The 14313-nt window shown below is 48.4% G+C and overlaps 1 protein-coding gene across 1 annotated transcript in view; it reads left to right on the top strand.

Annotated features, from left to right (window-relative positions):
• The window catches only part of obscna (obscurin, cytoskeletal calmodulin and titin-interacting RhoGEF a), a gene marked incomplete at its 3' end in the record, with an annotated part of 39773 nt that overhangs the window by 7347 nt on the left and 18113 nt on the right, over window positions 1–14313 (top strand). The window contains exons 17-43 of the mRNA XM_080877059.1: window positions 90–356; window positions 439–708; window positions 894–1160; window positions 1519–1794; window positions 1961–2227; window positions 2828–3094; window positions 3333–3599; window positions 3972–4238; window positions 4400–4666; window positions 4764–5030; window positions 5159–5425; window positions 6705–6974; window positions 7137–7415; window positions 7523–7780; window positions 7875–8141; window positions 8264–8530; window positions 8649–8915; window positions 9134–9400; window positions 9522–9788; window positions 9939–10205; window positions 10442–10708; window positions 10848–11114; window positions 11274–11540; window positions 11613–13778; window positions 13853–13925; window positions 14009–14097; window positions 14183–14292. Coding sequence (XP_080733185.1) covers window positions 90–356; window positions 439–708; window positions 894–1160; window positions 1519–1794; window positions 1961–2227; window positions 2828–3094; window positions 3333–3599; window positions 3972–4238; window positions 4400–4666; window positions 4764–5030; window positions 5159–5425; window positions 6705–6974; window positions 7137–7415; window positions 7523–7780; window positions 7875–8141; window positions 8264–8530; window positions 8649–8915; window positions 9134–9400; window positions 9522–9788; window positions 9939–10205; window positions 10442–10708; window positions 10848–11114; window positions 11274–11540; window positions 11613–13778; window positions 13853–13925; window positions 14009–14097; window positions 14183–14292 — 8597 coding nt within the window. The remainder of the gene's footprint in view (window positions 1–89; window positions 357–438; window positions 709–893; window positions 1161–1518; window positions 1795–1960; window positions 2228–2827; window positions 3095–3332; window positions 3600–3971; window positions 4239–4399; window positions 4667–4763; window positions 5031–5158; window positions 5426–6704; window positions 6975–7136; window positions 7416–7522; window positions 7781–7874; window positions 8142–8263; window positions 8531–8648; window positions 8916–9133; window positions 9401–9521; window positions 9789–9938; window positions 10206–10441; window positions 10709–10847; window positions 11115–11273; window positions 11541–11612; window positions 13779–13852; window positions 13926–14008; window positions 14098–14182; window positions 14293–14313) is intronic.

The following is a 14313-nucleotide window of genomic DNA, read 5'->3' as shown; positions in this document are numbered from 1 at the left end:
ACACAGGTACAGCTGCTAATGCAATAAACTATCACACAAGCTTTTATCCTCTTTTATTCACGTCTATGATGTCACTCCTTATTTTCCAGCTGTTCCTATCACATTCATACAACAACTCAAGAATATGCAAGCAGAGGAGGGCAGCAGCGTCATACTGCGCTGTGAAATTTCCAAACCTGGGATCCCGGTAGAGTGGAGGAAAGAGGATGAGGTGCTGAAGAACAGTGTGAAGTACCAGATAAGGAAACGGGAGACCACACTGGAGCTCCTCATATGGAAACCTGTGCCCGAGGACGGTGGGGTCTACAGCTGTGTGTGTGCTGATCAGATGACATCTGCCACTGTCAGGATTACTGGTAGGACTTTATTTACCAACGAGCTGATAAAGGAATATGAGGCCATCTGTGATTATTTATCTGGTCTTAATGGGTTTCTCAGCTCTCCCAGTCACCTTCAAGCAGAAGCTGAGGAACGTGTTGATAGAGGAGGGCAACACTGCCACGTTACGCTGTGAGCTCTCCAAACCCGGTCAGTCGGTGGAGTGGAGGAAAGGCGGGGATGAACCGATTAGAAATGGAGAGAAATGTCACGTACGACAGAGAGACATGCTCGTCGAGCTGAGGATCTTTGATGCGACCCCCGAGGACAGCAGCATCTACACGTGCATCTGTGGAAACGTGGAGACCACCGCCACTCTGACTGTTAATGGTAACTTATGTTCTAGTGTTTTCTGTGTATCTGGCAGGTACAGGCAGTCACACATTTGAAACCCACACATTACGGCTTTAATTAATTACCTCAGTGAATTTCAGAGCAGACCCGTGAAAGAAGGACGTGCTGCATGTTTGTTTTCAGGCGCTTCACTTATCTCGTCCACTTACTTTGCCTTTCAGCTCTTCCCATCGTCTTCAAACAAAAGCTAAAAAATGTACAAGTCGAGGAAGGACACAACATCACGCTGTGTTGTGAGATCTCTAAACCTGGTGTCCCAGTGGAATGGAGGCTCGGAGGAGATCTGCTTGAGCACGGAGACAAGCACCAGATAAAACAGAGGGGCTCGGTCCTGGAGCTGAGCATCAGAGATGCCGTACCAGAGGACAGCGGTGTCTACACATGTGTGTGCCGAGAGCAGAGGACAAAGTCTACGGTTAAAGTTATTGGTGAGTTTACTCTCGGTGCCACATCTCGTTATTACTTAGCCCTGCTAAATGAGGCCTGCACCGTCTGACCTTTGCTCAGGTGTCACAGACCCGAATGCTCACACTAGCAAACTTCCATCGTTTCTGCTTCTGTCGGTCACACTTCCTGAGGATCAGTTCGTTAAGCACATCACCTGGCTGCTACTTACCTTCTTTATCTCTGTGGAAGCAGTAACGATAAACGTTGCTTTTCAACGTACTGCACAGAGACCTGAGAAAAATGTCTTTTCACTGAACTTTGACCTGTAAATCATATTTGTCTCGTTCTTGCCTTTGTTTTACTTCACACATATAAAAATATATGTGCCTGCTTTGACAGCGATCCCTGCGACATTTAAGGTGAGCCTGAAGAGTCAGGTGGCCGAAGAAGGGAGCAGCGTGACGTTGCAGTGTGAGCTGTCAAAGAAGGGAGTCCCGATTCAGTGGCAGAAGCAGGGGCAGCTGCTCTCTGAGGAGGGATCTCGGGGAAAGTATCGCACAGAGCTCGAAGGAAAGACGGCTAAACTGACCGTTTTAAACATCCAACCGGAAGACGCAGGAAAATACAGCTGCATCACAGGAGATGAGAAAACCACCGCTGAAGTCAAAGTGAAACGTACGTTTAAATCAGTTTGTGACCTTAACTGCATCGGTCCTGGCTATTTAACCTCTGTGCTACATGAAAAAGCAGAAATAAAGACTGAATAAGAAACAAATACAGCGGGTAGGTGTAAACGGCACTTTGCAAATTCAATCACCAAAAAAGATCCATTTTCCAACAGCACTTCCTGTAACATTTAAACGGGAGATCCGGAGCCTGGTGGTGAAGGAAGGGGACAGCGGCGTTTTCTGCTGTGAGCTCTCCAAACCTGGAGCTGCAGTCAGCTGGAGGAAAGGCAGAGTCGTTCTGAAGCCTGGAGAGAAATACGAGATGAAACAGGACGGGCGCGTCACTAAACTGGTCATCAACCACGTGGAGGAGAGCGATGCCGGCAAATACACCTGCAAGACTAAAGACAGCCAATCGACTGCTGAGCTCACAGTCGTAGGTGAGACGCACCCCCGACATCTGATCGTGATTTCATAAAGCACTCTTCTTCCTTCTTTTTGAATTTTGATGTCATTATTTAACAGAGTCACCCAAGCGCAGACGTCAAAGAGGTCAGCCACATAATAGTCAGAATGAACTAAGTAGACCGTCATCACTGTGTGAACCCACTCATGTTTCCATATCGTCACCCAGTTTGTGTCACAGTGTGTCCTCTACTGTAAAGTCCTGCATCATTGAAGCCAAAGCTTCCTGAATCTTATTATGAGCAGCAGTCCATCATTTGTCTCATGCAGGCATCATGAGACAAACACAGCCTGGAATATAATGGATTAGAGTTTAATCCATTATAGCGCATATCGAATACCCGCGTCTCCTCTGCAGTAGCTTTGTAGCAGAGTGGACACTGGATACTGGATTTCTCCACCTGTAGTCGTGTTTTCCACTCATTGCTGAAGTTGTACCATAAACAACCCTCCTATGCTTTATGGATTTCAGTGTGACCTTTAATTTTATCTGTAATAATTGTTTATGTATTTTAAAATCACATCCCTTTAGTGCGCGACACGTGATGTTCTCTGTGGCTCTTGGTTTTCGTTAGAGTTACCGCCTAGTTTCAAGATACTGCTAGCCAATCAGGAGGTGACGGAGGGCAGCGGTGTGGTTCTGCGCTGTGAGCTCACCAAACCTGCGTCCGCGGTGGAGTGGAGGAGAGGAGGAGAGCTGCTGAAGAATGGAGACAAGTACCAGATGAGGAAAAAGGACCTGCAGGTGGAGATGAAGGTCGCAGACCTCTGTGTGGAGGACAGTGGAGATTATACTTGTATATGTGGAGAACAGAGGACAACAGCTGAGATCAGAGTGAATGGTGAGCGCTGCTGCTTTCACTGTAGCAGTTTTCCAGCATCCTGAATGTCATAAAGCAACATTTAAAGATGAAGATGACGAACAGAAGTATGGTGACTCAAAAATGACGCAGTATATACATATATCTTTGTTTAAATCTATTTTATATGTCATTGACTTCATCTCAGTGTCTACCTGTCAGAGCTACAGCAGCATAAAGCTGACGTGCATTTCAGGATGTCTCCTCTGCTCTTTTCTAGAGCGGCCCATCAAATTTCTTCAAGACTTGAAGAATATTCAGGTGCAGGAGGGCGGTGTTGTTACACTGTGCTGTGAGCTGTCCCAGCCTGGGGTCCCCGTGCAGTGGACAAAGGGAGACACTGTCCTTTCAAACGGAGACAAATACCAGATCAAGCAGAGCGGCTGCATCCACGAGCTCCACATCAGGAAAAGCCTCCCCGAGGACAGCGGCACCTACAGCTGCATTTGTGATGAGATAAAATCCACGGCAACAACAATTATTACTGGTGAGATGCATTCAGCAACATCGTTCACGGGGCGATCGTGGCTCAAGAGTTGGGAGTTCGTCTTGCAATCGGAAGGTTGCCGGTTCGAGCCCCGACTCGGTCTTTGTGTCCTTGGGCGAGACACTTCACCCGTTGCCTACTGGTGGTGGTCAGAGGGCCCGGTGGCGCCAGTGTCCGGCAGCCTCGCCTCTGTCAGTGCGCCCCAGGGTGGCTGTGGCTACGATGTAGCTGCCATCACCAGTGTGTGTGTGTGTGGATGTGTAAAGCTTTGGGGTCCTTAGGGACTAAGTGCTATACAAATACAGGCCATTTATAATTAAGCTTTAACAATCTACAAATGCTTTTGTAATGTTTCTGGCTATCACTCCTTAGCAATACCAGTGACCTTTAAGCAGAAACTGAAGAACCAGGAAGCTGTGGAGGAGGGCTGCGTGACCTTACGCTGTGAGCTTTCCAAAGCTGGAGTCCCCGTGGAGTGGAGGAAAGACGCTCAACTGGTGAAAGAGGGAGAAAAAATACAAACAAAGCAAGAAGGCCGAGTGGCGGAGATGTTAATCAGAAACGTAACTCTGGCAGACTCTGGCGAGTACAGCTGTTCTGTTGGGACTGTTGTGACATCAGCTGACATCAAAGTAAGAGGTAAGCTTCACTACAGCTTCACTACAGCTGGGGTAGAGATACAAACTGTCCAGCTGGGAATGACCACAGGAGAAAACACCCAGCACTTCCTGTTAACCACGGCAGATTTAGAAAATGACTTGTAATTTCAGATTTCACTCACTTTGTTTTCTTTTCTGTAGCACTTCCTGTTACATTTACAAAGGAGGTTGAGAATTTGGAGGTGAGGGAGGGGGACGGTGGCGTTTTCTGCTGTGAGCTCTCCAAACCCGGAGCTCCGGTGGACTGGAGGAAAGGCAGAGTGATTCTGAAGCCTGGATACAAATACGAGATGAAACAGGAGGGACGCGTCACCAAGCTGATCATCAACAACGTGGAGGAGAGCGATGCCGGCAAATACACCTGCAAGACTACAGACAGCCAATCCACTGCTGAGCTCACAGTTAAAGGTAAACCCAGCTCCCACACTAGAAACACTCAATCTGAAAGAATGAACTTTTATAAAAGTCAAATAACTCCATAACTCCTCTTTGGTGCTTCTTGCAGCGCCGCCGGTCACATTCAAGACTAAGCTAAGGAACCAGCAGGTGGAGGAGGAGAACAGCCTGACCCTGAGCTGCGAGCTGTCCAAGCCCGGCCTTGCTGTGGAGTGGCGGAAAGGAGAAGAGCTGCTGAGGAATAATTTCAAGCACCAGATGAAAAATCGAAACAGCGTCATGGAGCTGACGATCAAAAACGCACAACTGGAGGACAGCGGCCTCTACAGCTGTTTCTATGGAGATGTCAAGACTACAGCCAATGTCACAATCACACGTAAGCCAAGAGTGTAGATGTGAAAGTGTCTGGTTCATTCATGCTCCTAAAGCCTACGTTTACCAAATGAAATATGTTATTTCCTGATCGTTAGACTTCAAATTCGATTTTCTTCTCCACATCCACAGCTATCCCGCTCACGTTCAAAATGGGTCTGAAGAACCAGGAGGCCCCTGAAGGAGGCAACGTGTCCCTGCGCTGTGAACTATCCAGGGCCGGGGTGCCCGTGCAGTGGTGGAAGGGGGAGGACCAGCTTTATCATGGAGGAAGGTATCAGATGACGCTGAAGGGGAGGGTAGCTGAGATGACCATCAGAAACATCCAGCCAGAGGATGTTGGAGAGTACAGCTGCGCCTTCGGGGAGCAGAAGACGACAGCTGAAGTCAACGTGAGAGGTATTCGAACAGTTTACTTTTCTTTATTGCATTTTATTGCGAATTGCTACCCTGGACCCATGGGCTATGTTGTCTGGGGGCTTTTGCCCCCTGGTAGGGCCCCGCTCTGGAGCCAAGCCCGAGGCAGAGCGTCTGGTGGCTAGGCTTTAGTCCATGGGGCCCGGCCGGGCACAGCCCAAAAAGGGGACACGGGCCCATCCTCCTGCAGGTCCACCACCCGCAGGAGGCACCGTAGGGGTCGGGTGCATTGTGTGCCTGGCGGCGGCCAGGAGTGGAGGCCCTGTCGGACTGATCCCCTGCCAAGGCTGAACTCTTATCCTTCAGGCCCGACCTGCGCTGTATAACTGTGCATTAAACATGCTGGAGTTGTATTTGTGGAACCGCAATCCCACAATTGATATGAACCCATTAATTTATCCCTTTCCTGAACCGCTTACCACCCCGGTGAGAACTGCGCCTCTGTCAGACCTTCACGCGCCTCCCTGACCACCGGCAGGCACGGATCCTCACGCGCCTCCTCCACAAGTAGGCGTGAACCCCCGCGCAGCTCCTCTTTTTCCTTCCTGTCACCCGTCAGGCATGGACCCTCGTGCTCCGCCTCCTCCTCCAGCGACAGCTTGGCAGGTTCCCCCCGTGCTCGCCGTGTGCTGACCTCCGGCTCGGGCTGAGCAGGTGGGTGAGCTGTTGGTGGACCCAGTGGTTGTTTCGTGGCCCTCCTCCAGGGAGCAGGAAAAGGCAACAACAGGCGGTACAAGCCGTTCCCACCTGAGGAGTGGGGATGGGTGCGGCGGCAGGCTGCGTCCTGGCTGGTTGCAACTTGGGGGCCGGCACGGGCGGCAGAACATTCCCGACGTCGGCCACTCCCATGCATTCGAGGGATGACGGTGGGGGTGGCGGCGATGTCGGCCAGGACTGGATCTGAGCCGCCAGACTCGCGATCCTCTGCATGCGGCACTTAACCAGGTCCTCCAGTTCTTCCTGCTGTGTGGCCACCATCTGGGTCAGCTCCTTCCCCGGCTGGCCCAGTCGCGGGTCTGCTGTGTCCCCTTCCTGGGGTTCAGCACCACTGTAACAAACCCACAGCAGACCCGGTGCACGTTCATGCTTTCAAGCATCTCTTTATTACAACTCAAGGTTGACGTTCACGACACACACTTTTTTGCGGATGCTGTGCAGGTGCGTCCGCCTTACCTGCACGGCAGTGCAAGCCACGCCCACCACACTGTGATCATCGCCTCTTTGTTAAAAAAGTAATCTGAATATCTCTTTCTTCACGCAGCGGCAGCATCGGTGTTCTTTGAAAAGGAACTCGAGAGCCAAACTGTGGTGGAGGGGAAGTCTGTGCTGTTCTCCTGTGAAGTCTCCAGTCCTAATGTGCCCGTAACGTGGAAGAAGGGCAACACCGTGGTGGAAGAAGGAGAACGCTGTATCGTGACAAAGAAAGGCCCCAGTCACACTCTGCAGATCAAGAAATTGCATCTGGAGGATGCTGGGGAGTTCAGCTGCATCACCAGGGGCAAAAAGACCACTGCCAAGTTGATTGTCAGGGGTGGGTGTATATGGCAGTCTAATGTCATTATTTGTTGAAGTATTGGGCTCATTTATTTACATGACACGAAATCCAGAGCTGACCCTTCTGAGTTGAGTTAATGTAAACGTATCAAATTCCCTTTTCTGCTGAAGCTGTATCTAGCTCCTGCTTCCTCCACAGAGCGCGTTCGGATCGTTACAGAGCTTCAAGACAAAACTGTGACAGCGGGAGAGGACGCGGTGTTTGTGTGCGAGCTGAGCCACGCAGACGTGAGCGAGGGCGTCTGGTGGCTTGGGAACAGCCCTCTGCAGAAGAACGAGATGAACCAGATGACGTGTCGCGGCCGCCAGCACCGACTGGTCCTCACCATGACAACGCCTGAGGAGACGGGCACGGTTGCTTTTGTGGTCGGGGAGGAGAGGACCTCTGCACACCTGCTGGTTGTTCCTAAGCCTAAAGGTGAGCATAAGAACACAGTAGAGAGGGTGTATTTAAGTAAAAACTAATAAAATGCTTCAAAGTTATGTACCCCCTGATGATCACTGGGATTTGATATCAAATTCTAGTTTTATTGGAGGAGAAGCCCAAAGACACAGTGGTCATGGAGGGCGAGACGGCAACTTTGAGTTGCACCACCTCTGACCTCACCACCTTGGTTACCTGGAAACGCAACCACGTTCCTCTTCGAAATGGTGATAAATACGAGATGCGCAAGGACGGAAAAGTCAACCTGCTGCTCATCCGTGACGTCGACCCCCTGGATACTGGTGTATACTCTTGTGATACAGGAGATATGCAGAGCACTGCCAAACTCGCCGTCACTGGTACTTCAGGGCAATGAGCTAAACAATCTTATGATCAGCACGTACAGTGAGGCGTTCTTCTTAAACTATTCCCATTTCTGTCCTTTTCCCCCAGAGCTTCCTCCGTTCTTCCAGGAGGAGCTTCAGAGTGTGGAAGCTGAAGAAGGAGCTTCAGCCACCCTGTACTGCGAGCTCTCCAAACTTGGAGTTCCAGTTCAGTGGAAGAAAAACAGCTTGCCCCTGAGAGCGAGCAGGAAGTATGAGATGCGACAGGACGGTTGCTTCCTCCAGCTTCACATCAAGGAGCTCAAACTTGAAGACAGTGGCAGCTACTCGTGCCAAGCAGGGGGTGCAGAGACCAGTGCGACTGTGTCTGTGAAAGGTGTGTGAAGTGTTACTGTGTTAGCATCCTTCCAGTGGCAGAAACATAATGCGTGGTGATGGTGTGACATCACTGAAAACCTTTCAAAAGGACTTTCTTCTCCCTTTTAACACATTTTCCAGAACTTCCTCCATTCTTCAAGAAAGAATTAAGAAGTGTGGAGGCTGACGAGGGAGGTACAGCCTCCTTGTACTGCGAGTTGTCCAGACCTGGAGTGTCAGTGCTGTGGAAGAAGAACAGACTGCCTCTGAGAGCCAGCAGGAAGTATGAGATCAGGCAAGAGGGCTGCAGCTTACAGCTTCACATCAAGGAGCTCAAGCCTGAAGACAGTGGCAGCTACATATGCCAAGCAGGAAGTGCAGAAACCAGCGCAAATGTGTCAGTGGAAGGTGTGTGAATGGCTGATTTGCTTGGTTTGTTTTACAGCATCGTTAATATCTGAGTAGAAATCATTTCTGCATTTCTACATTTTCGTTCATTACTTTCAAGCCATCTTCTTTTTTGCAGAGCTTGCACCATTTTTCCAAAAAGAGCTGCAGAATATGAAGGCAGAGGAGGGAGGTACAGCCTTACTGTGCTGTGAGCTGTCCAAGCCTGGGATATCAGTGCAGTGGAGGAAGAACAAGCTGCCTCTGAGAGCCAGCAGGAAGTACGAGGTGAAGCAGGACGGCTGCCTCCTCCAGCTTCATGTAAAAGAGCTCAAACCCGAGGACAGCGGCTGCTACACGTGTCAAGCAGGACGTGCAGAGACCACTGCAGCTGTAACAGTGAAAGGTCTGTGATTATGGCCAGTTACATGGTAAACGTTAGTGTTCACAAGCCCTTGATCACTGGGAACTACTTTAAAATTACTTTTGATCATCTATACTTGTTAAAAACAAGTGGAGCAAACTTTAGTCATCTTTTTACATCACATGTACTTTCTATAACTTATTTGCCCTTACCTTAATTTTTCTTTTAATGATAATCCCTCAACCTTTTATTTTTGCCAGAGCTTCAACCTTTTTTCAGAAAAGAATTACAAAACATAGATGCAGAGGAAGGAGGTACAGCCTTACTGTGCTGTGAGCTGTCCAAGCCTGGGATATCAGTGCAGTGGAGGAAGAACAAGCTGCCTCTGAGAGCCAGCAGGAAGTATGAGATGAAGCAGGACGGCTGCCTCCTCCAGCTTCATGTAAAAGAGCTCAAACCCGAGGACAGTGGCTACTACACGTGTCAAGCAGGAAACGCAGAAACTGGTGCAAATCTGTCAGTAAAAGGTACGTTAAACTATAGATTTGCATTTGGTATATTTTCAGGACATTTTAACGTCTAAAGCATCACTCGGGTAATCCAGGAACATATTTATTCATTACCTTTACTTCCTCTATTTTTTTGCAGAGCTTGCACCATTTTTCCAAAAAGAGCTGCAGAATATGAAGGCAGAGGAGGGAAGTACAGTATCGCTGTGCTGTGAGCTGTCCAAGCCTGGGATATCAGTGCAGTGGAAGAGGAACAAGCTGCCTCTGAGAGCCAGCAGGAAGTATGAGATGAAGCAGGACGGCTGCCTCCTCCAGCTTCACATCAAAGAGCTCAAACCCGAGGACAGCGGCTGCTACACGTGTCAAGCAGGGACGGCTGAAACTACTGCAAAAGTGTCCGTGACAGGTATGCAAAACAGAATCCACCATACAAACACACACGTTTCATTCTGTATGTTGCTATCTTACATTAGCTGTTGAAAAGATATTTTATACGACTTTTGTTTATGCCTGAAGTATTGTATGTATCCTGTATGTATGATGACTTTTTCTCCAGAGCGCCCACCTGTTTTCAAACAAGATTTGAAAGATGTGGCTGCCGAGGAAGGAGGCACCGCCTTGCTGCACTGTGAAGTGTCTAAACCTGGATTATCAGTGCAGTGGCAGAAGAACAAGCTGCCTCTGAGAGCCAGCAGGAAGTATGAGATGAAGCAGGACGGCTGCCTGCTCCAGCTCCACATCAAAGAGCTCAAACCCGAGGACAGCGGCAGCTACTCGTGTCGAGCAGGAGCTGCAGAGACAGCTGCAGCTCTGACAGTGAAAGGTGTGTGCAGCGAGAAAAGACTTTTCCCAATCATTTGGTAAAGCTCTGATATTAGTGCTGCCTTCTGTTATTCTATCCTGTCCTATTATTTGTTATTCATAATCTATTAGTTTAGTTTTTTTTAATAAACTCACACACTTGAAATATTTGTAGTTTAAAGAGAAAATATAGTTAGTGATGTATTAGCATGGTTCCTTATACATTATGAATTTTAAATTCCTTGCCTATTTTACCAGAGCTGCCTCCTTTCTTCAAGAGAGAATTACAAAATGTAGAAGCCGAGGAGGAAAGCACAGCAGCCCTGCACTGTGAAGTGTCTAAACCTGGGGTGTCAGTGCAGTGGAAGAAAAACAACACACCATTAAGAGCCAACAGGAAGTATGAGATGAAGCAGGACGGCTGCCTGCTCCAGCTCCACATCAAAGATCTTAAACCTGAGGACGGCGGCAGCTACACCTGTAAAGCTGGAGGTGCAGAAACCAGTGGGACTGTGACAGTAAAGGGTTTGTACACTGGTTTTAAACTCATCCACAGCAGACATTTACATAGTAAAACAATCTATTACATCTTCTTGTACATAGTCCATTGTTCACTATGAGCTAGATATTAAAAACATAGCGTTACCTTCCTTCCTCACCTCAGAGCTCCCTCCATTCTTCAAGCAAGGTTTACATAGCATGGAAGTTGAAGAAGGACGCGTGGCTTCCCTTTCCTGTGAACTGTCTCAACCTGCAGTTATGGTGCAGTGGAAGAAGAACGGGCTACTGGTGAGACCGAATGCAAAGTATGAAATGAAGCAGGAGGGCTGCTTCATGCAGCTGCTGATTAAGGAACTCAAAGTGGAAGACAGCGGCAGCTACACGTGCCAAGCAGGCAAAGCAGAGACCAGCGCAACTGTAACAGTGAAAGGTTTGTGCATGAGTGCATTTCAGCTGCATTCACGGAGTCTTAATATCAGTTTCTGAGCACTTGTGGCACTTTAGCATTATGTAAGCTAAATCGTAGCATTCTGTATTTCTTAGTTGACCCTGTATCAAACTATTTGTTGGGCTGTTCTATCCCACCTAGAGCTCACTCCATTCTTCAACAAAGAATTAGAAAGCATAGAGGCTGAAGCAGGAGGTACAGCTTCCCTGTATTGTGAGCTGTCTAAGCCCAGCGTATCAATACAGTGGAGAAAGAACAAGCTCCCACTGAGGGCCAGCAGGAAGTACGAGATGAAGCAAGACGGCTGCTTCCTGCAGCTGATCATCAATGAGCTCAAACCTGAAGACAGTGGTAACTACTCTTGTCAGGCAGGAAGCATAGAGACCACTGCAATGGTGCAAGTAAAAGGTACGTTGATTTATTGCTGATCGGCGAGGTTACAAGAAGGTAAACACACTCATGTTCATTTCCTTTGTCCAGGACAACAACCGACTCCAGCAGAGGCACAACCTCCAACAATCATGCTGCAGGCAAAAGAAACAACTCCTGCTCAGGAGACGCAGAGACCAGTGGTCCCAGAGGGTAAACCAGCTCCTCCTGAGCCGAAAAAGAGGGCAAGAAAAGCATCAATTGCAAATTCAGAAAAAGACACGGAGCTTGTTTTTGACCTCAGACCGTCTGCGCTGAAGCATGATGATAAAGTCCAAAAGGACACTCAGCCTGCAAGAGCTGTAGAAAAAGGCACGGATGGTGCACAGAACGCAGCACATGGACAGATTAATAAAGTGAAGGACAGGGAGGTGAACAAGAAAGCTGATAAACCTGTGAGACTACAGGAGACTACAGACTATAGGGTTGACGGGGAGGTCGAGGAGCCAGCTAGGCATTTGGAAAAAGAAACTGATGCTTTACCGGAGATGAAACAAACAAGACGACATACTGAAGAATTAGCTAAAGCTGACCACGAAGAAGTTCAATCAGACAGGGCTTTGGATAAAACATGTTTTGCACAAAGGAAACAAAAAGAAAAGAAACCTGGAACTGAAAACAGCTCCGAACAACTAGAAATACATTTGGCAAAAACAAGTGGAGTTGAGGAGAAGCAGAAACATCCAGCTGCAGAAGTAGGAACGATAAGCCAGGATGACAAGTCTCCTGTGAAACCACCGCAAGGGTTGATTAGCAAAGAATCAATGAAAGATCAAAATATGACATCTTTAGAAAATGAAGGTGAACTAGACAAGACAGAAGGAGAGCCTTTGAAACCACCAACAAGATCTAAAGGAAAACTGACAGATGGAAAGCCACCAATCAAGTATTTACTGAAGGATGGTGAGGAGATCCTTCCTACAATGTTAAAGATGACACAGATCGATTCTGAAGAAGACAGCAAACAGAGAGGTCGTCTGAATAAACAAGTGTCCAAAGAGTCAGAGAGAGGAACAAAGCCAGAAAAAGAGCCGACTGAACAACCAGAACGGCCGGTAGAAAAGGAAGATGCGTTTACTCATCCAAAGCCTCCTGTGAGGACAAAAAGCAAAGTAAAAGGTGTAGAAAAACAAGTATCACGGGACACGGAGACGGATCGAGAGGAACAAGAGCCAACAACAGCAGTGGTAAAAGTTCAAGACCAACCTATGAAACAGCTTCTAAAGCCGTTAATAAAACAGGCCGAAGAGAAACCAGCATTTGAGAGGAACCAGTCAGCAACTGAGGAAACAGAGCAGCCTGCCAACCCTCCATTAAAACAGCCAGTTCAACCCATGAGAAAAGAACCGGAAATGGACCAGGACGTGAGACTGGCAGTGAAGCCAACGAGGAGGGAGGAAGAACAACAAACACAGGTGGCAGAAGACATTCCCCTCCTTTATATTTCTGAAGATGAAACTTTCTCAGAGGCTCTGACTGAGATACCAGCTGCCCACAGGGATGTCCAGCCCCACGAACCCTTTGTTGAGATTGCACTCCAGACGACAGAACCATTGAAGGAGTCTCCGCCGGAGATCGATATCAGCACCGAGGATGAACCACAAATGCAAGAGGCTGCGGTCAAGATCCAGGCTGCCTTCAAAGGCTTCAAGACGCGCAAAGACATGCGACCTGTTTTTAAAGAGGTTTTTAAGAACCAGACAGCAGATCTTCACAGTACGCTCACACTAATGTGTGTTGTCGAGGGAAAGCCCAGCGCAGTACGGTGGCTCAGAAACGGGCAACAAATTTGCAACGACCAGAGATGCAGGATTACGACCACAGATGATGGAGAATGCACACTTGTGATCAAGAACCTGTTAAACAGCGACAGAGGAATTTATACCTGTGAGGCGGTCAATAAGTTTGGTGTGACCTCCTACAATGGAAACATAACAGTGGTGCAAACCCCCCAGCCTGCTCCTGTGGCACAGAAGCCCGTACACCCACCTCTTGCAGCCATTACTCCTTTGCAGCTCGCCCCAACAAAGCCCGCAGCCCCGCCCAAAGACCAGAATGAGAATCTGCCACCGAGTCAAGCGCAGGTGCCCACGTCAGCAGAGGACTATGCAGAAAGCATGAACGTGTCGCTGTGGGAGGCCTACACGCTGACAGAGCATGCGCCCCAGCAGACCCCCCAAGAGAGGAGACGGTCCTCTGTCATGGCTGCCAGCTCCAGTGAGTGACTTAGCTTTAAAAACTTGACTGGGTCACATTGAAGCACTAATGATTCATTACTCTGCCTTCAACAGTGTCGAGTCCCTCCGATTATGACACAGCTCCCGATATGATGGAACCTGTTGAGATGTCCACAATCACACCGAGGTACCAGATAAAACATTTGATTTATTCTATGAATGTCATTTTGTTCGGCTGTAAAGATGCCAAAAATATGAATATTGTCACAGGGAAGAACCAAAACCAACAGAACAAGCAGCTCCGAAGGATGATAACGAAGAGACAACCCAACCTCCGAAGACGCTATTAAAGATCAAAGGTCAGCAAGGTTATTTATTTAATATATTATTTATGCAACTTTCTGAGCAGGTGTACTGAAGCTATCCTCTATTACAAATGTTTAGGGGCCCATGACAGTAAAATGAGGACACCATCTCCAAAACATCGTGCCCACACGCCCTTGGACAGCACAGTCTCTGGATCTGAGTCGGAGGGGGAAGAGGACAGACGAGAGGTGATTTACGTTGATTGGATG

This window comes from Rhamphochromis sp. 'chilingali' (genome assembly GCF_963969265.1).
Source record: "Rhamphochromis sp. 'chilingali' genome assembly, chromosome: 3".
Taxonomy (NCBI): Eukaryota; Metazoa; Chordata; class Actinopteri; order Cichliformes; family Cichlidae; genus Rhamphochromis; species Rhamphochromis sp. 'chilingali'.
This window is presented reverse-complemented; position numbering and strand designations above follow the sequence as displayed.